General features: G+C 43.4%; 2 protein-coding genes across 5 annotated transcripts in view; one reads left to right on the top strand and one right to left on the bottom strand.

The window, feature by feature from the left end:
* The window catches only part of TDRD9 (tudor domain containing 9), a 114,889-nt gene that overhangs the window by 86,435 nt on the left and 5,420 nt on the right, over window positions 1-23,034 (bottom strand). For all 3 annotated transcript variants that reach the window (XM_025869259.2, XM_073895949.1, XM_073895947.1), the window contains exon 2: window positions 7,656-7,762. In XM_025869259.2, the coding sequence (XP_025725044.1) occupies window positions 7,656-7,762 (107 nt within the window). The remainder of the gene's footprint in view (window positions 1-7,655; window positions 7,763-23,034) is intronic.
* Window positions 14,780-16,750, top strand: RD3L (RD3 like). 2 transcript variants are annotated; one of them, XM_073895951.1, is made up of 3 exons: window positions 14,780-14,918; window positions 15,214-15,599; window positions 15,967-16,750. In XM_073895951.1, the coding sequence occupies exons 2-3, from the start codon at window positions 15,301-15,303 to the stop codon at window positions 16,262-16,264; spliced, it is 597 nt and encodes a 198-aa protein (XP_073752052.1). In that variant the 5' UTR covers window positions 14,780-14,918; window positions 15,214-15,300; the 3' UTR covers window positions 16,265-16,750. The 2 variants fall into 2 exon arrangements, with proteins under 2 accessions (XP_073752052.1, XP_073752051.1); XM_073895950.1 differs by having other exon boundaries at window positions 14,781-14,918; window positions 15,294-15,599.

Genomic DNA, 23,034 nt, shown 5'->3' with positions numbered 1-23,034 from the left:
CTTTTATTTCAAATTGAGAATGCACCAATTTGTTATTAGGTTTTTTTTAAGATTTTATTTATTTATTTGAGAGAGAGAGATAGCAAGAGCAGGAACACAAGCAGGGGGGGGAGAAGCAGGCTTCCCACCGAGCAGGGAGCCTGACAAGGGGCTTGATCCCAGGACCCCAAGATCATAACCTGAGCCGAAAGCAGACGCTTAACGCCTGAGCCACCCAGGCGCCCTGTTGTTAGTTTCTTACTACTAAAATAAATTAGTAGACACCAAATACCACTGACAAACTACAGGTATCCTGAAAAGGAGCAACTTGACTCTGATAAAGATGCATGATGCAGCGCTCTGACCATTATCATCCTCCTATAAATATACCCCCACTCTCCAGCAATGCTAGAAATTCTGGACCTCAAGTCATCACCTGACGGATTGGCAAGTCATTGAAATTCACAGGACACAAACTTTTTTTTTTTTAAAGATTTTATTTATTTGACAGAGAGACAGCAAGAGAGGGAACACAAGCAGGGGGAGTGGCAGAGGGAGAAGCAGGCTTCCCACTGAGCAGGGAGCCCGATGCGGGGCTCAATCCCAGGATCCTAGGATCATGACCTGAGCTGAAGGCAGACGCTTAACCGACTGAGCCACCCAGGCACCCCAGGACACAAACTTTTATTGGGAAATAAGTTTTTACTTCCAAAACAAATACTCTTTAAATGCTCCCACCTCTTCCAAATTTAGAGCTCATTCCCCTTCCTCAGTATCTCCCCCAACGCCCCCCCTTCCTCCCAGCCCTTCATTTCTCTGCCCCATCATCTCCTCCTCCTGTGTTCTGCCATAGTCCCTTCCCACCTGATACACATATTGTTTCATAACTAGTCTAATAATAATTAAAATATAGCTGTTCTCCTATATTTGAATCGAGGTGTGTAGTACTTGTTCCAAATTTTAAAAACAGAGAAGCGAGACCTGTTATAATCTCTCAGAACCAAGGTAGCTTTTTTGTGGACAACAGCACTCTTCCTAGGGCACCAGGGGCCACAGCCACAGGAGGGTTCTCCAAATCCTGCCCTCAGCTCTCTGATCCTCTCGTCAGTGCACAACTGGCTCTGGGACTCTCAAAAACATGTATTCTTCTTCCATTCTCCTGTCTCGCTTTCCTCCCATCAATCTGCTCATCTTTTGAAGAACTCCATCACCAATGCCACCCTGTTTTCCCAAGTGGTACACCTACCCCTGGTCTCACCCCTCCAGAAGGCTCTCTCAACTAAGGAGTCCTTAGAATTAACCACATTACCTGCCAAACATTGAGGTGGACCAAAATTCAATGCGTGGACAGTTCCTGATTTAAAAATGGTTCCAAGAGTTCATTAAATTACGTCGAACTCTGAATGGCGGCTGGGTATCCAGGCCAACCCACAAATTTAAGAATCAGATATTTATAAAAATAGAGGAAAAACAAACACGTCCCCATACTTGATGCTGGCAGGTGTATCAATCAGTAATATAGGAGAGGGATGCACACAGCAGCAGAGGAGCTCCTGAGCTGGAACACCACTGCAAGAAGAACAAGCAGCGTGGACAGAGTGGGAATGAGAAAGGCAGGAGCAACTCTGCAAAGAGGCACCAAGGTGGCAAAGGCTCTTAGAATGACAAAAAAGGCAGCAGCTATGCTGTTTGCTAAGAGACTTTAAGACGCAGTTCACTGTGCTAACAGAGCCGTTACTTTGACAACATTGATGTGACTTACATTCCTTGATTACATGCATTTTGAAGGTTGCTACTTAAAGACAGAAATCCTACAGAAAAAAATACTCAAAGTCTTAACTCTATTGTCTAAACCCTAGCCCTTCCTCCAGAGAACACAAACACAGTTGGACGTTTCTAGGTCACTGGCTGAAGGACACCCAGCACAAATCAAGTCCTGCCTCCAAGTCCACCGCCAGAGAGGGACAGGAAACCAAACAGGGAAATGTTCACGGCCACATGGCTCTTTCATCTGTGCATCAGCAACAAAATCAAAGGAGGTGACCAGGAAAAGCATCACTGGTTAAGTTCTCAAAGAAAAGAAAATGGATAATTTAGGGAAAATCAGCAAACTACATAAGGCAAAGTGTAATCCAAAAGTGCCATGAGAAGTATGTCAAGCTCAAAATTCACTATTTTTATTTTCCTTTTATCTTTTTGTCCTAATATTAATATTTTACATGAACTGGAAAAAATTGGAAACCATAAAAACTGCCAGTTTCTCTTCATTAAGCCACCCCACCATATTCTCATCAAGCATATATAAAAATCTAACCAAAAAATTTAGCAGTCAGGGGTTCCAAACAGTATATAATAGATTTGAACTGGAATATATAACACTTTATTTTATTTATTTATTTGAGAGAGAGAGAGTGAGCATGAGAGAGTAGAGGGTCAGAGGGAAAAGCAGACTCCCCACTGAGCAGGGAGCCCGATGCAGGACTCAATCCGGGGACTCCTGAAATCATGAACTGAGCTGAAGGCAGTTGCTTAACCAACTGAGCCACCCAGGTGCCCAACATCTCTTTACTTAAAATACAGACACTGTACATTACATAAAATAAGTTTAATTACTACATTACTGACTTAACCATTACATATCACTTTTTCAAGTACAGAATGGCATTCTGAATATAAAATTAAACAACGTGTTTCCCTTTGTAGTTAGTATATATTCCACACAGGCCATTCTCTTAAAACCAAAAGAAAAGCTATGAGTAAGATGGAAACAACAACTAAAAATATTACCACACGAAAAGGGCAGTAGCATTTAATCACAAGCCGAAGACACCATCCCAGGACAAACTCAAAACCGCTGCAGGAAAGCAACAGAGGGGCACCTGGGTGGCTCAGTTAGTTAAGCAGCTGCCTTTGGCTCAGGTCATGATCCCAGGGTCCTGGGATGGAGTCCCGTGTCGGGCTCCCTACTCAGCAGGGGAGTCTGCTTCTCCCTCTGCTTGCCGCTCCCCTTGCTTGTGCATTCACTCTCACTGTCAAATAAATAAACAAAATCTTAAAAAAAAAAAAAAAAAAAAAGGAAAGCAACAGAAACACTGCAGGAGTTCACAATTTGGGACCAGGATCAACCAATTCAGAAATGCCATTAGATCTCAATTTTTTAAAAATGATTTACCTTTAACTATATAAAACAATTCTAATGCAGTTTATACAAACTCCCTGAGTGTGCATTCAGGATTTATATTTAGAAATAATTTTTAACTTAAATTCAATTAATTAGCATATGGTGCATTATTAGTTTCCGAGGTAGAGTTCAGTGATTCATCAGTTGCATATAATACCCAGTGCTCATTACATCGTGTGCCCTCCTTCATGCCCATCACCCAGTGACCCCATCCCCCCTCCTCCCTCCCCTCCAGCGACCCTCAGTTTGTTTCCTAGAGTTAGGAGTCTCCCATGGAGAATCCATACTGTATGATTATATAAATTTCTAGGAAACAGACCAGGTTACCTTGAGACATGGCTAGGAGTGTGTTGTGGGGTGAGGGGTGGGGAGAGGCAGGAGGGATAAGCTGAGAAGAACATGAACACACTTTCAGGGGGTGGCCGTGCTCATTACCTTGACTGTGTCGACAGTGTCATGAATGTACAGATGTCAGAACTTACCAAATCGTACTCTTTGGTATGTGCAGTTTATTGCATGTTGATTATACCTTAATACAGCTATTTTAAAATAAAAAATTATTTTAAAAAAAGAGCCTCTCATGGTTTGTCTCCCTCTCTGATGACTTCCCATCCAGTTTTCCCTCCCTTCCCCTATGACCCTCTGTGCGGCTTCTCATATTCCACACACGAGTGAAACCATAGGATAATTGTCTTTCTCCAATTGACTTACTTTTGCTCAGCATGTTACCCTCCAGTTCTATCCACACCGATGTAATGGTAAGTATTCATCCTTTCTGATGGCTGAGTAATACTCCATTGCATATATGAACCACAGCTTTTTTATCCATTCAGAAGTCATTGGACATCTGGGCTCTTTCCATAGTGTGGCTACTGTGGACATTGCTGCTATGAACATTGGGGTGCAGGTGCCCCTTCGGATCCCTACATTTGTATCTTTGGGGTAAATACCCAGTAGTGCAATTGCTGGGTCGTATGGTAGCTCTGTTTTCAGCTTTTTGAGGAACCTCTACACTGTTTTCCAGAGTAGATGCACAAGCGTGCATTCCCACCAACAGTGTAAGAGGGTTCCCCTAGAAATAATTTTTTAAACCACTTACTTAGATGAAGTAGTACCTGTATCATGCCAAAATCAAAAGTGTTTTGAAACAAAGTATTTTATAACTGGATATAACCCAGTGGTGTGGGACTGGGACTGGAGATATGGGTGTGATCTCCTGGCTTTAATACAGACCAGCCCAGACACAGGAATAGCTGTGTGCACACACACGTGTTAACCTCAGCTCTCTTCCCCAGTGCTCCAGAGGCACCTCAAAACGTGGAGCAGCACCTTCCTGCCTCCCACGGCCATCCCCTCCCTCGCCCCAGATCCAACCCATTACCACACCCTGTGCAGTCCATCCCATGCCTGCCCGCTCCCCCTGCTGTCGTCAGCCCGTCATCACCCCGGAGTCTCCCCTGACAGGACCACGCCTCCTAACTCTCCTTGGGTCCGCTCGGACCCCCTCCAATAGGACCAGGGTGGTCTTCCCAAAACACAGTTCTAATCATACAACATCCCCCTCCTCCCTTCGCACTCATCCCAGGATTAACCTAGAACCTTTAATGGCTTCCCGCTACTCTGAGTATCAAGACCAAAATTCCTAGCTATGACCCACAGCCTCTGCCACCGGTCATGCCTCTCTCATCCAGCCCCATCCAGTATAGCCACGCTAGTTCTCTACTGCTCCTGCAATAAACTAAGTGGCTTAAAACAATACACACTCTCTCAGAGTGACGGAAGTCCGAAGTCCAAAATCCATCTCAATGAGCTTTAAATAAGCTCAAGGTGCTGCATAGATGGTTCCTGCATGGATGGTTCTGGGAAGAATCTGTTCCCATACCTTTTCAGCTTCTTGAAGCCACCTGCATTCCTTGGTTTGTGGGGCCCTTTCTGCCATCACTCCAAACTAAGGCTTCCACTATCACATCTCATCCTACTGACTCTGATCCTCCTGCCTTTCTTGTGGAAGAACCCTGTGATGACACTGGGCCCCCTGGACAATCACCCCATTCAAGCTCTTTAACTTAATCCCAGCTGCCAGGTTCCTTTTACCCTGGAAGGTACCACCAGTCACAGGTTCAGGGGGTTTGGATGTGGACCTCTTGGGGGGCTATTACCCAGCCTACAACTGACCGTGCCCAGGCCTGCCCACCTCCACTCTCGATTCCCCAGCAACAATGCCTGTTTAAGGGCTGGAGCACCAGGCCTCCCCGTCACAGACCTTCTGTATACATTCCCTCCACCCTGATCCCCACACCACCCAGGAAACTTCTATCATCCTTCAGCTCCAAGCTCAACTGTTACTTTCTTGATACCTCAGCTCAAGTCAGAAACCCTTGTCTCAGGCCCCCATAGAGCTGTCTTTCAGAGCGTTTATCTCCAAAAGCATTTACTTGTGTAACTACATGATTAAATGGTAATCTCTGTGCAAGGAGGGGCCAGGTCTTATTACTTATCATATTCCCATGGCCCCAAACAGTCCCTGGCACACACCTTAACAAACACTGGTCATTGAATGAATCCTCTGAACAGAGTCAAAACTATAATTTATGTGACTTCCTGGTGAAAAGCTCCAAACTATAAAGATGCCAGGCACAAAGAAACAAAGAGCAGTTCCAAATATTAATCCAAGTCAAAAGTTACTAGAGCAGACACTTCCAATGGCAGGCATTCATCTGTAACCTCGCTACCTTCAGAAAACAGCAGTCCCATATGGTATGCCCCGGGGTCAGTACATACGGGTGTAACCAGAAGGATCACATCACAGTCATCTGAAAACTAATACGCTTCCCCAAACAGAAAGATGAGATGATGGGTATCTTTGCACAAGAAGACGTAGGGCTCTTTCGTGCTTCTACGGAAGCTGTGCTGTACTCCACTACACGTCCTCTGTCCGCAGACATTTAAGAGACCTCCAAGGCTTCCCACAGACAAGCAACGAAGCCATCAGCGTTCTTGCACATACAACTCTGTACTTCTCTTAGCACAAGTAAAAACTAGATCAAGGGGCACACACATTTTGAACTATCACTTCTGGTGATAGTATACTAGACTCGTCAGACAAGTATTCCTCCTGAGGACAATAAGGGACAGTAGAGGAAATACACAAAGGGCACCTAGTGAGGGAACCCCACGTAAGGAAGCGTGCAGTAAGGCAACAATGCAGACACGAAGGCAAAGAACTCAACACGCTTTCACCTTAAGGTGAAACACAAGCAACGGGAAATTAACCTGAACACAGTACAGTGACCAAACAATGAGAAAACAAAACTAAATGAGACACTGGGGCACAGATAATAGCTCAGAATTTTTCCACAACTGGCAAAAGATATTCTGTACTGTCAAGAAGCCCAAACAAATCCCAAGAAGAATATAGATTAATGTACTATTACATATGGACTGTATTTTGCAATTTTTAAAAAGGCTAAAAAAGAAAAGGAAATTACTCTAACCCCAACTTCTGCCCTTAAGTGTGAGGAAGTGTGTAAACAGGGTAGAAGGACAGGAGACGGGGCTTCTTAGTTGAATTAATAGAAGGTCTGTGATAAAGCAACAAATCAAAAGCTAACTTCTGTCATACAAATAGGGACTGATGTTAATAAGATAACTAGCTGCACACTCACAGAAAGTAAGCAGCTTGATCCCAACACTCAGCAGCTACACCCAAGGCAGGCAGGGGTGGAGGGAAGAGAGGAGGTGTAAGAAGAAACTTTTACTTTATACATTTAAGCATTATTTAAAATTTCGTTTTAATGTGTTTGTTGTTTAAAAAAACTGTAATCATTTTTTGAGGGCACCTGGGTGGCTCAGTCGTTAAGCATCTGCCTTCAGCTCAGGTCATGATCCCAGGGTCCTGGGATCGAGCCCCACATCGGGCTCCCTGCTCGGCGGGAAGCCTGCTTCTCCCTCTCCCACTCCCCCTGCTTGTGTTCCCTCTCTCGCTGTCTCTGTCAAATAAATAAATAAAATCTTTAAAAAATAAATAAATAAAAATAAAAAATAAAAAATAAAAAATAAAAAAACTGTAATCATTTTTAAGTAAAAATTTTAGGTAGTTCTAGAGGGGTGCCTGGCTGGCTCAAACAGTGGAGTATGTGACTCTTGATCTTGGGGTTGTGAGTTCAAGCCTCCTGTTGGGTGTAAAAAATAATAAAATCTTTAACAAATTTTTTTTTTAATTTTAGGGAGTTCTAATTAATAGTAAGATAAAAGACCATTACTAGTCTTTCCAAAAGACAAACTTTTTAGAAACTATATTTAAAAGAGAAAAAAAATTACTGATTTACAACCCAATATACACTCACCCCCTCAAAAAAAAATCCTGAATTAACTAGCAATATGTATTCTTTCTTGACCAAAATATTACATTTCTTAAAGACTTTAAAGTGTGTAATGTTTTATTTGTGAATAACTAATGCAGCATATTGTTCAATATTTAAAAATACCCATTTACCTGGCCCACTGGTTGACTGATCACTGCCATACATATCAAATTCTTGTGCTTCAAGCTGTCTGTATTTGTTAATATACTCCACTTCTGAGCTCTTTCGGCTAAGTGGCCTGCAAAGAATATTCAATGTTAGTATACTGTTTCCGAAAAGCCAAGAAACCCCATGTGCCAGAGGAATTCTTGAATAATTCCCTTTGCACTAAATCACAGAAGAACACATGCAACTGAAAATATGCTCCACTCCACATCTACTCGCCACTTAGTGCAAATTCAAACAGTGAAAAACCATTGTTCCCTCCTTCAGAGTGGAAGAATGAATATTCTCCGATCACAGCGGAGAGTGGTAAATGGGTAAGACCATTTGTTATCCTGAAGGGCAATCTGCCGGTATCTGGGCCACACTTTCCCCCGCAGCGTCTTCCACGGAGCAGTATTTCACCACATCGCAGGCACAGACATGCACAGAAGCGCTCATTTACTCAGCAAGCAGTTACTGAACACCCAGCACATGCGAGGCACTGCCCTAGACACTGGAGATAGAGCAGTAAACAAACCACGTCCTTGCCCTCACGGAACGGTCACTCAAGTGGAGGAGACACAAGGGAATACGTGCTCATCAGGGGTACGGAGGGAAACTTAAAAGGCAAAGGTATAAAGGACTCCAGGGAAGAAGGGTCCAAACATTACGAAAGGGAGGAACATTTTTACAGTGTCTGTAATAGTTAATCCCTGAAAACCAATGCCCAACGGAGGGCTAAGCTCAACTACGACACACTCCTACTTAGTATGCATCTTTTTAAGGACTGCCACAGCTATTATTCATACTAGTAGGTATGAGTCCGAGATGTTAACGTCCAAGTTAACCAGTCCAAGATGTTAAGTTAAAAAAAGGTAACTGCAGTGTGATATGCAAAATATACTATTATAATGTTTGTATTATCAATATTTAATTTAATGGCCCTGCTGTCAGAGAAAAGACTGTATAATACCAATTCCTGAAATAGGAGATTTACTTTAATAAAATGCTATTTGCATTAAATCCTACTTTTGCCTGATATTCATAGTTAACAGGAGCATTCTTTTGGTTACCACTTACCTGACGCTCTTTAATCCACTCAGCAAATTAATAATTAAGGGCTGACTCCATGCCAGGCACTGTCCTAAACACGGGACAAAGTAGCTGCCAGGGATGCCTGGGTGGCTCAGTCAGTTAAGCACCCGACTCTTGATTTCGGCTCAGGTATGAGCTCAGGGTCGTGGACTGAGCCCCACGTTGGGCTCCACACTGGGCATGGAGCCTGCTTAAGACCCTCTTTCTGTCTCCTGCTGCCCCTCCCCCCCCCAAAGCAGTCGGCAGACTTTTCTCATGGAGCTTCCAGTCTGGTTGAGAAAAGAAAAATAAAGGAAAACAAAGAGTATGTTAGAGATAAGTCCACAGAGAAAAATACAGCCAGGAGAGGAGATGGAGTGAGGGTGGCTGCAGTGTTAATTGACGATAAGGTGACATTAAAGCAAAGATCAAAACAAAGTTAAGAGAGGGACCGTGCAGCAGCCCTATGAGGGGAAAGACCTCCTGACGGAGAACCCGGAAAGCCAGAGGAGTCAGGAGACAGAAGGAGCCAGAAGAAGTGGGGGGAGCCTAGAAGGACAGGAAGTGGAATGGCTCCCAGGGAGGGCAGGGGGCAGACTGCTGGCAGACGCTGATTACAAAGATTTTGGCTTTTGCTCTGAGTGAAATGGGTTTTAAGCGGGGACAGAGAAATAGCAATATCGAACTCCTACGGTAACAGGCTGGCTGTGAGCAGCTGAAGCAGGGTGAGGTGACAGGGGCAGACACAGCAGAAGCAGGGAGACCACCTAACATACTAGCACAACAACCAAGGCTAGAGACAAGGTGGCTTGGACTAGAGGGGCAACAGGTAAGAGGGAACCACTGGAATATGCTGGTGTACTAGATCTGGGTATGAAAAAACAAGAGTCAAGAACGATTCCCTGGTTCCCGTTGTTGGGAAGACCAAACACGCACACTGTACCCTGTGCCCCACAAAATGAAGCTACCAAGCCAGAATGGAACACATGGGCTGTTACTGGAGTCTCTGAAAGCACAGGTAATGGCAGACGGGGGACGAAGACCAGAATTCAGAGCACCAGCAGGCAAACCAGGGGCGCGCCTGCCACTGTTTAACTCTGCCATCCCCTGAGCTGAACTCACTGCAAATGTCTGCCAAATGCAGACACAGGTCCAGCATAGAAAGAGCACCCCAGAAGCGCCCCTGTGCCCCGTGGAGCAAGAAAGGGGACCCCAAATGCTCAAAGTGAGGGCAGTCCCCAGTTTTTCTCTTTTCTCCTTTTTCTCATGTTCCAGGGGTCAGCAAGAGCCTCAAACTCTAAGGAGGGGAAACACCATCTCCCAGAGGGTAGGGTAGACCCTCACTGCCTACTTTCCTCCTGGGTCCTCCCACTGCTTGACCCCAGATGTGAATGCAGGCAGATGTACAGGCAGGAAGCGAAGGGTGGAGCAGAGCAATAAAGGACCAAAAAGGGGAGCTGCCTTAGGGACAGGAGAGTACCTGGGAAATCCAGACCCACCCCCCAAGGCCATCCATAAGCTACTGGGCTCACCCCAAGGCTTCAGAGCATGCACAGACCCCCAACAGCTCACCACAGACTGAAGACTGAGGGCTTAACTACAGAATAGCCAGCAGGTGGCACCCAGCAGGACAGACCCAGACAGCACTGCAATGGCTCTGAAAACCCACCAAAACCTTGGGCACCTGGGTAGCTCAGATGGTTAAGTGTCTGCCTTTGGCTCAGGTCATGATCCCAGGGTCCTGGGATCAAGCCCCACATCTGGCTCCCTGCTCAGCGGGAAGCCTGCTTCTCCCTCTCCCACTCCCCCTGCTGTGTTCCCTCTCTAGCTGTCTCTCTCTGTCAAATAAATAAATAAAATCTTTAAAAAAAAAAAGAAAAGAAAAGAAAAGAAAACCCAGAGACCTCGAACCCCACAGAAGGCTGGCAGGAACTTGTTGCCTGAACATAGCTGCTCAGTTGCATTCCCCAGAGGATTTAAACAAGCCCCAAAGTCCCATAATATCAGAATGCCCAGGATACACACAACTACTCAGCATATAAAGAATGAGGAAAATCTCCAGAATGGAGCAATGACCACTTAGATACTGGCTACCAATTTAGAAACCCTACACCTCACACCAATCTCAAATCAATTCCAAACTGATTCAAAACCCAGGCACTTATGTTTTTACGCCAAAAGCTAATGCTCTCCAACATTCAAGAACTTTGGAGAAGGCCTTCATAAACAGGAGCACGAAAAGGAAAAGTCAAAAAGGACAATATCAAGCTAAACTGTCATTTAAGCTGATGAACAATGTCTCTAGAAAGGGCAAGAGCAATAGTCACTCAGGAGAAAACATCTGCAGTGCATGGCACTGGAGTACGTTAAGAATTCCTGTAAATCAAGAACATATGCACAACCCAATACAAACGTGATTTTTACCTTTTAAAAGGTACATGCATCAGTGTATTTTTTTTTTAAGATTTTATTCATTCATTTGACAGAGACACACAGTGAGAGAGGAAACACAAGCAGGGGGAGTGGGGGAAGGAGAAGCAGGCTTCCCGCTGAGCCGGGAGCCCGATGCGGGGCTCGATCCCAGGACCCCGGGATCATGACCTGAGCCAAAGGCAGACACTTAACAACTGAGCCACCCAGGCGCCCTGAATCAGTGTATTTTAATTAAAATATTTTAAAGAAAAAATACCAGGGAAAAAAAATTTACACAGTTTTAGTGTCTCCTCAAATGTTAACTGCATCTTTTTTTTTTTTAAAGATTTATTTATTTATTGGGGGGAGAGGGAGAGGGATAAGCTGACTCCCTGCTGAGCATGGAGCCTGATGCCGGGCTCCATTCTCTAGCCTGAGATCACGACCTGAGCCGAAACCATGTGCCCCTTAACTGCATCTTTACCAGCCGAAAGAAAGAAGAACCAATAATCCAGAACTTTAAATCCAGTAGCAAAGGAATTAAAAACAGGCTATCGGTCTCCTTACAGTGACAAGTCTTCCCTTCATTGCTATCTAATGCTCCTGGACACCACATGAGAAGGCAATGACAATGACCAAAAAAGAAACTGACCAGTTTCATAGTTTAACTTTTATGTCCTCCACACAAAATATCCTAAGGTTATAATTCATTACAAACAATTCATTTATTCAACTTACTAAAATGTTTAATAAAATCCAAGTTAATCTGATCATAGCCTAATAAACAGGAAGGATTAACACAAAGGTACTTTTTTTAAAGATTTTATTTATTTATTTGACAGAGAGATACACAGCAGAGAGAGGGAACACAAGTAGGGGGAGTGGGAGAGGGAGAAGCAGGCCTCCTGCTGAGCATGGAGCCCAACGCAGATCTGGATCCCAGGACCCTGGGATCATGACCTGAGCCGAAGGCAGATGCTTAAGCGACTGAGCCACCCAGGCGCCCCCACAAAGGTACTTTCTTACCCTGATCTACAAATATTTACATTCTCCATCTACATGGTAGTAGGAACATGACTGGAAAATTTGGGCTCTATTTCAATCAAACAATCTCAGGATCTAGGACAGAAAAAAATACAATTGATAATAATACTAGTAGCATACCCCGAGCACTAGAAACACAGGTTTACACAATTAACCCATCAGAGGAAGGTGTGCTGAATGTAAGCTGATTGGTAAGAAAAAGCTCTGTGAGGGTTGGACTTGAGCAGTCGGCACGATGGCAAGACAGATGCCAACTAAGTGTCCTGGGGGTGAGAGATGGTCTTCGAGGAGCTCTCTGTGTAGTAGCTCACTTATCTTCAAATCTCCACTCAAAGGACACCCCCTCCCCAGAAAGGCCTTCCCTGACCTCCACATGGAAGTGGGGAGGCCTCCAGCGGATTAAACACCCGCCCCCCATCTGTGATCTGTGACCAGCTTGCTGGACGACTCTTGCTCCTACCCGTCTTCCCACTGGAAGGTGCTCTCCACAAGGGAAGAGACTAGGTCTGTCTTGCCCACTGCAGCAGCCCCAGTCCCTAGCCAGCATTAGGCCACAGCACAGTCATCACACTCTGCTGAGTGACTAAGAGCCAGCAATTCCAGTGGAGGGCAGAGCAGAATCTAATCAGGAAGGACTAGAAAACAGGGAGCAGAGAGAACAAGAACACAGACCAACCTTTCTGTAAGTTCAAAGGAACAATAGAGCCAAGGAAAATATGCTGATGTCTTCCCTCAGACAAAAGAAAAACACTGGGTGGTATTTAAACAGGGCCCTGGAAACAAGAATTATGATGTGGGTAAGTGGAAAAGAGAAAGAGTAAACATCTGAAAAGACAGAGTCAGTGTGAGCCACTCTGAAGGGTCAGAGGGAGCACGACAAGCATCGGGACAGTCAGGCCTGCCTGAAACAAAAGACACAGTCTGGGGGGGAGCGAGGGGGAAAGCCAGGTAGGAAGGGATAACGCAAGACTGCAGAGGGCCCTGAGAAGAACTTGGTTTATGTTCCAGAACCAATACATGTCTGATGTTGTCCTCAGAGGCAAAAATTTTAAGAATTAAAGCAATAACGAGGTTATTCAAAGGGAGAAGTGTCAGGATTCATCGTGACTTTGGCAGAAAATCTGGTAGGACACTTGTGTCATGATAAATTTTCCTCTCCTCTCCTTTTCATACTCTACACAATGTAATATGAAAACCTTCTCATTGAAGAGAATGAATGCTGACATTGGGCTTTTTCTCACAGACAAGCAGTAGGAGCTCCAGGCTGACCACACACATCACTCCTGATCATGCATGACATACAGGTCTGATGTAAACCTTGTCTATTCCTCATGGTTCACTTGCTGGAAAAGGCAAGGGAAGAAACAAATGTTATAAAAGAAAAAGCCACCATGCAGTCAATTTAACATAGAACTAGAGAGTAAAAGACCTGTCCACTCTTGAGCAAAAGACACACAGTACCTGAATGAAAAATAGCACAATAATGAGCATTATGCATCATTGGTACTCACCCAAGCAGTAAGTGTAAGCGTCTCACCTTCAGTTCCAAAGGAAAACACTCTAATATTAGATCTTCTATAATGAATTATAAGACTTTGTTTTCAACTTTATATGTTCTTAGATCTCTATTTTTTCCTAACCTTAATCTACTATTGCTATGTTTTTAAAGAGATTATAAATTATATTTTAGAGTTACCTACTTGAGCATTTATGTCCTCTGGCATTACAACTTGCTTAAATATATAAATTTAACTACTATTTAAAAAGAGAAACAGGGGCGCCTGGGTGGCTCAGTCGTTAAGTGTCTGCCTTCAGCTCAGGTCATGATCCCAGGGTCCTGGGATCGAGCCCCGCGTCGGGCTCCCTGCTCCACGGGAAGCCTGCTTCTCCCTCTCCCACTCCCCCTGCTTGTGTTCCTGCTCTCGCTATCTCTCTCTGTCAAATAAATAAATAAAAAATAAAAATAAATAAATAAAAAGAGAGAATGTGTACAAAAAATAACCTTTACTAAATATTTCACATGATGGATATCAGCATTTTTTGCCTACTTTGCTCAATCATAACAAATTTTCTCAAAATGGGTACTTTGCAAATCGTCAAGACTGATCCGTTTTTTCCTGCTTTCATTGGAGGGGACAGTGACCTGGCTTCTAGATGGCCTGAAAGTTAAGCTGAAGAATAAAAGCAGTGTGGTTATTTTTAGAGCTCTACAGGCATAAAAATACAGCACTAAACTGTGACCTACAGCTATGCATAGCAGAGCATCGCACCATGCGACAGTCTTCACCGTAGCTGGGAGCACATCCGTGGTGCCTCACACTATTGTTCTCATTTCATTACCAAAGATAAGTCTGAGTGCATTTAGGACCAGAGCCCACTGCTGCCGGAATCTTTTTCAAATAGACTGAGCTACATTCAAAAGGTAGACCATTATATAATTTGTGAAGAATGAATGGTAAGTTATTTTTGTCATTTCTTCTAGCTTCCTTACAAGGTGAATTAATGAGCAGTCTCCCTAAATGAAGACATCACAACCTCATTCCTAACATAGAAACTTATTTATTTCAAATACAGTTTCAGTGGGTAAATAAGGAGGCTCATTCCTTCCAACAGGGGATACATCCAGGAGAACAACATATGCCTGAGTAAAACACAGCTTCATCACTAATTCAAGCAAGCTCTTTGGCAGCATCACCACATCGGATCCACCAGCTTACCAGGTACGCTTTAAACATTTTCTGCACAAAACCTAAGTCAAAAGTGTGTTTATAGATAGCACTTCTTATACGTTAATATTGTAAAGCCTCCTAAGAACTTTTTATAGCCAAGTGTCAGTGTTAATTTTCAGAGAATGTTCGGTCTGGTGATTATCTCTTTGTATATTTCATTTCTGCTTAGCTACATAAACGTATTTTCAAAGCTTGGTTTTTGGTACTGACCTAGTTAGAGACTGAAAAGCTTTAATCCATGTTCTAATCTTATTCTGACCAGTGAAAAACTCATGCACTTTTCTAGCAAATTTATTACAAAGAAAGATATTGCTCATCAGAACCACAACATTTTATGCAAATAAATAAGTGAGGATATTTCCATAGGCTAAAAATGCCACTTTTTGGCTGGATGAAATGGCCAAAATATGATTCCTACAAACCTACACACTATCCTGGCTCCGACGTAGTGACAAAGACTCTGCTTCGGGAATTAAAGTGGCACCTGAAGGAGCGAGAGAGATTAATACAGGAGATCGAAAATGAACAAAAAGTTAAAAAAACAGGTGTGGATTACAACTGGCTGAGAAACTACCAGAATCTCCACACGACCATCCCAGCTACGGAACAAAGACAACTTGAAGTCCTTTGCTCACAAGTTCAGCCTTGTCAAACTGGAACTATTCTCAGCAGGTAAAAATACTATGTTCTCTTTTGTGATATTCTGCTACTGTCAAGTCTAAGTTCCTCATACATCTAGACTGTAAATTGTATTCTATCATGTAAATTCTTTAATCATGTGTATCAAAAACCTGGCAACCAAAATCCCCAAGGATAGACTGGACAAAAATATCCATTGACATCTTACTGGCTAGGAAATATTTTTAAACCATATTCAGAATTTCTTTACTAAGAAGCTTAATTTTAAAGGAATGAGCAGATTACTCAAAAAGGTGAGCGACTACTATAGGATCACGTTATTTAAGCTGTACTTTGGAGATAAACAGGTATGAAAAAAGAAAGTTTCTGAACTGAATGTTCATTACTGGTTTCCCTGCAGATTTCGAGAAGTTTTAGCAGAAAATGATGTACTGCCATGGGAAATAGTTTACATCTTCAAGCAAGTTCTGAAAGACTTCCTAAACAGTACTAACAAAGGTAACCAGCAAGAAGGCCCGGAAGAGTCAGGGAACACAGACTGTCCTGTTCCTTCTGTGATCCTGGGCACAAGCTCCAGGGGTTCCAATAAAGACGAAATACCCACGATTTCTAGTTACGTGGACAAAACCACAAAGAACAGGTTCCCAGCATTCTCGCATAGAATATGGAACCTACCATATTATTACCCATCAAGTTAAGTCACTCATAACCAGAGAAGTTTTTATGGCCATCTTTAGAAGCAGAACTCTTAATATTAAGAATACAAAAAAGTAATGTGATTTTATGTTTCTCTGTTGCAAAGTCAGATGTTAAGTAGTTTTTAACTATGCATCCTATGTTTCAAATAGTGTTCCTTTTTTATCCGCTCTAAAAATGCAATGTTTTATTGAACTGTATACTTTTAACTAAAATGATTCCGAAAGACTGAAAAACACATCTGAAGTATTTTCTTAGACTTCAAACACATCTCACAGGAACAAGTATGGAACTGGACAAATTCTGTGTGAAAATTAGACATTAACCTTGACTTTTATTCCGAAAGGAAGCTATGTATAGAATAAAATAAATGATTGATGTGAATCTTGCTTTTACAATATAACACAGAACTGATTCCAGCTCAGTCATTCTCAGCGGGGAAGGGGAAGATGGGCAGTGACAGAGAAAATAATGTGCAGTTTAAAGACTAAGTAATGCTTTACTTCAACATTCAAAGTTGTTAATAATTACAACACTTTTAATCTCAATTAACACAAGGGGAAAGTAAAAAATATAGAGCTATATTGTATCATTAAAAAGAAACAGGCTGGGTTCATTGAAAATAACAAATATTCTGGGGCCCCTGGGTGGCTTATTAGTCAGTTAAGCCTCCAACTCTTGATTTCGGCTCAGATCATGATCTCAGGGTCGTGGGATCGAGCCCCAGGTTGGGCTCCCTGCTGAGCATGGATCCTGCTTAAGATTCTCTCCCTCTGCCCCTCCAGTCCTCTCTAAAAATATAGCAAATATTCAATATACAAAATTCAATATTTCATAATTTCATTAAAGTAGAAAACTAATCACTGGATTTTTTTTTATAAAGTCCTAGGATTTTTATCATCTTAAAAGTAAGTCCAAGGAATCTAATGTTTACTTTATATTTAGAGATTTGCTGTTTTTTCCCCATCTAAGAGGAAAAATATTGAAGACTAGAACTCAATATCCACTCCAAAAAAAAAACCCTTCTGAATTGTTTTTTCCTGGACTCTTGGCCAACATCTACACCATTCTGAACGAGCTTCAATTTGGTCTTTAATCCTGTGTCATAAATGGTGTCAACCTGACCAGGGTTTAATAAGACAAGTGGAAACACAGCCCTAAGTGGATCTAAAATAAAGACACCTCTCATTCCTGTTCCCTTTTGTTTTCATGAGCTATTTATGACTCTTTAATCACTATAAAAGTCTTAGAGTAGAAACTGTGGGAGAGCTAAGTATCCCCAGAAGTGCATAATTGATTATTGTCCAGTGAATACATTAGAAATAGAGTTTTAATATTATTGCCTCAATGGTGATAACAAAATTTGTTTTTTTTTAAGATTTTATTTATTTATTTGAGAGAGAGAATGAGAGACAGAGAGCACGAGAGGGAAGAGAGCCAGAGGGAGAAGCAGACTCCCTGCCGAGCAGGGAGCCTGATGTGGGACTCGATCCCGGGACTCCAGGATCATGACCTGAGCCGAAGGCAGTCGCTTAACCGACTGAGCCACCCAGGCGCCCCAAAATTTCTGTTTTAAACAACATGGAGTTTGTCTATGAAATGCGGCACTAGAACTGGCCACCTCACCATGTGGGTTAGGAAAAACACACCAGAAAGAGGCCACAAACACTCCATTCTCTCCACAAGGCATCTCCATCAGCCACCGCACAAAAGAAATGACCAAGCCCACCACACTTCTGAGAGGTGCCATGCTCCCTGTTCAGACAGGAAGAAGAGGATTTTCTCAAGTCCCCCCTGTCCGAAGCTTCCTGCAACTGAAGAAGCCGCAGACAGTTAGGTGACCCACTAGTCAAGGAGGAACATGAAACCCACGCTGCTCTAAGTCACCCATGACGCAATCAATTCCACAACCAGACTTTAAAGGGGAGTGGAAGAAATACACTGCATTTTGGTACGCAAAGTCTCCATCCCTCAGTTTGTTTTGGCAATAACCTAATAACCACATTTCCAGTGAGAGCACTAGTGTATGTAATTTAAAGCTATAATTGCTCCTAGAAAATCTACAAATCAAATAGAAATTTTAACACAAATAACTTCCTAAATATTAACAGATCCTGCTTCTATACTTTGGGCTGGTTATAGTACCTAAAGTTGGGAGGAAGATGAACCTCAAAAACATAAGGGGGTGCAGATGGGGGAGAAGAATACCAGGAAAGCTTCAGGCATGTTTTATAAAGAGAGAGTATTGACGCAATGACTAAAAGCTTTAGCTAGGAAATAGTGAGATGTAAATACATTAATCCACATAAAAGTACTCTGCATATGTGACACAACATAAGCTCTCAAGAGTTAGCATTATCAACCAGCCCAATCCATTTAACAGTGTTAAAGTCATTCTTCCACATGCCAGACACTGTGCGAGACACTGCATATATACTCTCATTCAATCCTTTCCTCGAAAGTAGGTAATATTAGTCCCACTTGGCAGATGAACAAACAGCCTTGGACACGTTCAATGGCTTGCCCGGTTTCAGGGAACAAGAGCTTGGGGATTCATGTCACTCTGTCAGGCCCCTGCACCCCTCCAGCCTCAACCTACTCTCTGAGCTCCAAATGCATAGTCAATTGCCTACTTGACACACCTCCTCTTGGATGCCCACAGGCAAGCACAGTCAGAGTTTATTTTTTGAAAGGATAAATAAAAATCAAGAAAGAAACAAAGGAATCAATACAACATACATCCACAAACGAAAAGCATAGCTATTTAAATCTTTTTTTTAACAAAGAAATTTGTTTTTATTTAAGTTTTTTTTTTTTTATTTTGAGAGAGAGAGAATGAGAGAGAGCACGAGAGAAAAGAGGGTCAGAGGGAGAAGCAGACTCCCCGCCGAGCAGGGAGCCCGATGCAGGACTGGATCCCGGGACTCCAGGATCATGTCCTGAGCTGAAGGCAGTCGCTTAACCAACTGAGCCACCCAGGCGCCCATAGCTATTTAAATCTTAAGCTCAGTACATGACACCACCACCAAGCCATCCAATTCTATAAGCCAGAATCTCAGAACCATTCTGGAGGGCAGAGGGACCAAAAATACCTCACAAACAAATAAGACTTGGGGCACATGGTAAGGGCTTTAGAGGAGAAAAAAAATGTTGAAAGAGATTAGAGAGGCAGAGAGAGGAGGTGTGGGAGGACTTGTGCAGCTGTGGAGGCCATAGGAGACCTCTGCAAGAAGTAAGACATTGGAACAGGGCCCAGAATGAGGAGAGCACTCAGTCACGGGAAGAAACTGGACTGCGGGGGGGGCATTCCAGGCAGAGGGGTAGATGCAGAAGCCCCAAGGCAGAAATGAGTTCAGTGTCTTCCAGACACAGAAAAAATGCCAATGTGGCCAGAGTACAGCAGATTAGGCAGACGCCAGATGGAGGAAGGCCTGGCAAGCCACGACAGAGTCTGCATTTTGTTCTAATGGCAATCTATCCACAGAAAGCTGCACACCTACTCAAAGAACCTTGGGAGTGAATGTTTACATAAGAATTTGCTCATTTAACAAATAGTAACTGAGCATCTACTTCATGCCAGGTATTCTTCTAGGTGCTAGAATAAATTGTTGGAGGGCAAGGATGGAAGCTAGGAGGATAAAAATAGAAGCCTTTTGCAATAATCCAGGAAAGAGATGATGGTGGTTTACTTAGTCCGGGGTGGTGAAAGTATAAACAGTGAAGTGTGCTCTTATCCTGGAAACATTTTACAGTACAGTTGCCAGGATATTTTGATTTTCATTGGATTGAAAACACACATACACACACACACACACCTCTTAGGGAAATCAGCTATGATCAAAGGAGTAAGGCAGATTTCATGATTCAGTCAAGGCAGGAGTGGATAAGGAGGCCACTCTCATTTCCAGTATAACATAAGCAATCAATAACTGGGATCTACTAAGGCAGTTCATTCATGCAAACAAGTATCTGGGTTCCTACAGGATGTCAGGCACTAGGAGGTGGAGATTTGCTGATAATCTGTTAACTCACGAAAGTCTTACATGGGGAAAACAACATAAGGAATTCCATACAGGTACTAAGAAAAGCACATGGGGTACCGGGCAAACAGTTGTTTACTTCAAGTGGGGAGGGTCACTCGCTTGGTTTTCTTCTGAGCCTTCCAGCTGCTCCTTCTCACCCTCCTTTGTTCATTCCATCTTGTCACCCTCTAAATGTTCAAGGGCTCCAGGCCTGGGTCCTTGGACCTCCTCTCCCTCCGCACTCAATCACCCACTAGGATCCACCACCCATAGTCTGGGTGAGATCATTTGTCTCAAAGCCTTAAATCCCCAAACATCTGGCTCTAGCCAGGTTTCTTTCCTCAACTCCAGATGCTTATATTTACTGCCCACATTTACAGTATCTACTAGTAATATCAAGTTAAAGTGTTCGAGTCAAACTCCTACCACTTGCCCATCCACCAGCTCCTCCTGAAGTCTTCCTTTCTCAGTAAATGGCAACATGCTCCAGCTGCTCAGCCAGAAACCTTGGTGTCACCCATGATTGGCTTCCCCACTCATGTTCTGTATCTGATCCAGCTACAAAGGCCTTGCCTCTGTCTTAGAAATATACCCAAACTACACTACACTTACCACCTCCACTGCTACAGTCCTGGTCTAACCTACCATCCTCTCTCCTGGGATGACGTGTTAGTGAGCGTTCTCCAAAGGAAAGAAACCAACAGGATGAGTGCGTACACAGAGAGAGAGAGATTTATTTTAAGGAATTAGCTAGGCCAGCAGGCTAGAAACCCAAGGAGAAGTTGCAGTCCGAGTCTAAAGGGATTTGGCAGAATTCCGTCTTGTTTCAGGAGGTCAGTCTTTTCTCTAGCCATGTCTTCAACTGATTTGATGAGGCCCACCCACAATTCGGAAGGTAATCTGCTTTACTAAAAATCCATCCACTTAAATGTTAATTTCATTCAAAAACCACCTTCACAGAAACATCCAGAATCATGCTGGGCCAAATACAGGCATGATGGCCCAGCCAAGCTGACACATAAAGGTGATGTCAAAGATGATACCAACAGACTCTTCCCTGATCTCCCTACTTCTGCCCTAGGCCCGCTCCAGTCCATTCCACACAGCAGGGATCGTTAAAGCCTTAAGTCATGTCACAGCTCTGCTCACAACCCTAGAGTGCCCTCCAATGGTTCCCCAGTAGCCTCAGATGAAGTAGAAAGTCCTCCCTGATTTCAGGGACAGTTCTGGACCCAGCTCCATTCCCTCTGAGCTCCCCTATTCTCTCTCACACAGCTACTCCACTCCAGTGGCACACAGATACAGAACACTTTAATGGCAAAGTGACCTACCAAACTAAATCTGTTAAACAGATAAGAAGGTCTTTAAAAAGACATGGCCTTTGTGAGTGAACAGAAAATAAGAGTCCTTGGAGAATGATACACACATTAACATCTGTGCAAAGCCTATATACTGAAAAGCAACAAGGCAAAAAGGAAAAACTAATATACTTATACGTGGAGTCAAACACATCCATCCTTACAACATAATAACACAAGGGATGGAAGTAACTTTCTTAACCAGTGATCTGAACCTCAGCTATAAAATGGACTTCCCTTGTCAGAAGGACTGAGGCTGTCGTGCACCTGTGTCCCCTGACACAAAGCTCAACACAGCAGGCACTTAACCCACCTGAGATGTGCCAAGAAGGAAACACTGAGTTACGTAAAAAGGAACCACCGGATATAGTGGGAAAGTCTTCTCTGGGACAAAGTACACTTTAAGGTGCTAAAGGGTCTGATATTTTCTATTTCTCTCTCTCTTTTTTTTAAAGATTTTATTTATTTGAGAGAAAGAATGAGAGAGAGAGCGCACATGAGAGGGGATAGGGTCAGAGGGAGAAGCCGACTCCCTGCTGAGCGGGGAGCCCGATGCGGGACTGAGCTGAAGGCAGTCGCTTAACCAACTGAGCCACCCAGGCGCCCCTATTTCTCTTCTTTTAATGCTGGTGGTCACTACTCACATGACCTATAAAGCTGATTTAACAGTGCTCTTGTGGACTGAACTCCAGAGAGCTACTCTAAGCTACTTAGGCTGATTGTCCTCTCAGACGTGGTTTCACTATGTGATATCCTATGCTTGTAAAGCCTGTCTTCCTGTACGTCAAATGTTTTTCTCACCAACGTCAAAACCTACTCAAAGTCTCCTTTCTGGAAAGACATTAGTCAACAAGCCAGCCACTGTGGCTGAGACTGGCTTTCAGGTCAGCTCACCCTAAGTCAATCCCAACTCTACCACTGTATTAGTTTTCTGTTGCTACCGTAACAAATTACCACAAACTCAGCAATTCAGCAGTTTGAAACAATACAAATCTATCCTCTCACAGTTTCTGTAAATCAGAACTTCAGGTGGACTCAACTAGGTCCTCTGCTCAAGGTCCCATGAGGCCAAAATCAAGATGTTGGTTGGGTGGCTCAGTCAGTTAAGCCTCCGTCTCTTGATTCTGGCTCAGGTCATGATCTCCGGGTCCTGAGATTGAGCCCCACATACGGCTCCACGCTGATCATGAAGCCTGCTAAAGATTCTGTCTCTGGGGCGCCTGGGTGGCTCAGCTGGTTAAGCGACTGCCTTCGGCTCAGGTCATGATCCTGGAGTCCCGGGATCGAGTCCCACATCGGGCTCCCTGATCTGCAGGGAGTCTGCTTCTCCCTCTGACCCTCCCCCCTCTCATTCTCTCTCTCAAATAAATAAATAAAATCTTTAAAAAAAAA

This window comes from Callorhinus ursinus, unplaced genomic scaffold, assembly GCF_003265705.2.
Source record: "Callorhinus ursinus isolate GAN/ISIS: 27379988/994484 unplaced genomic scaffold, GSC_fseal_2.0 scaffold8, whole genome shotgun sequence".
In the NCBI taxonomy this organism is placed as follows: Eukaryota; Metazoa; Chordata; class Mammalia; order Carnivora; family Otariidae; genus Callorhinus; species Callorhinus ursinus.
This window is presented reverse-complemented; position numbering and strand designations above follow the sequence as displayed.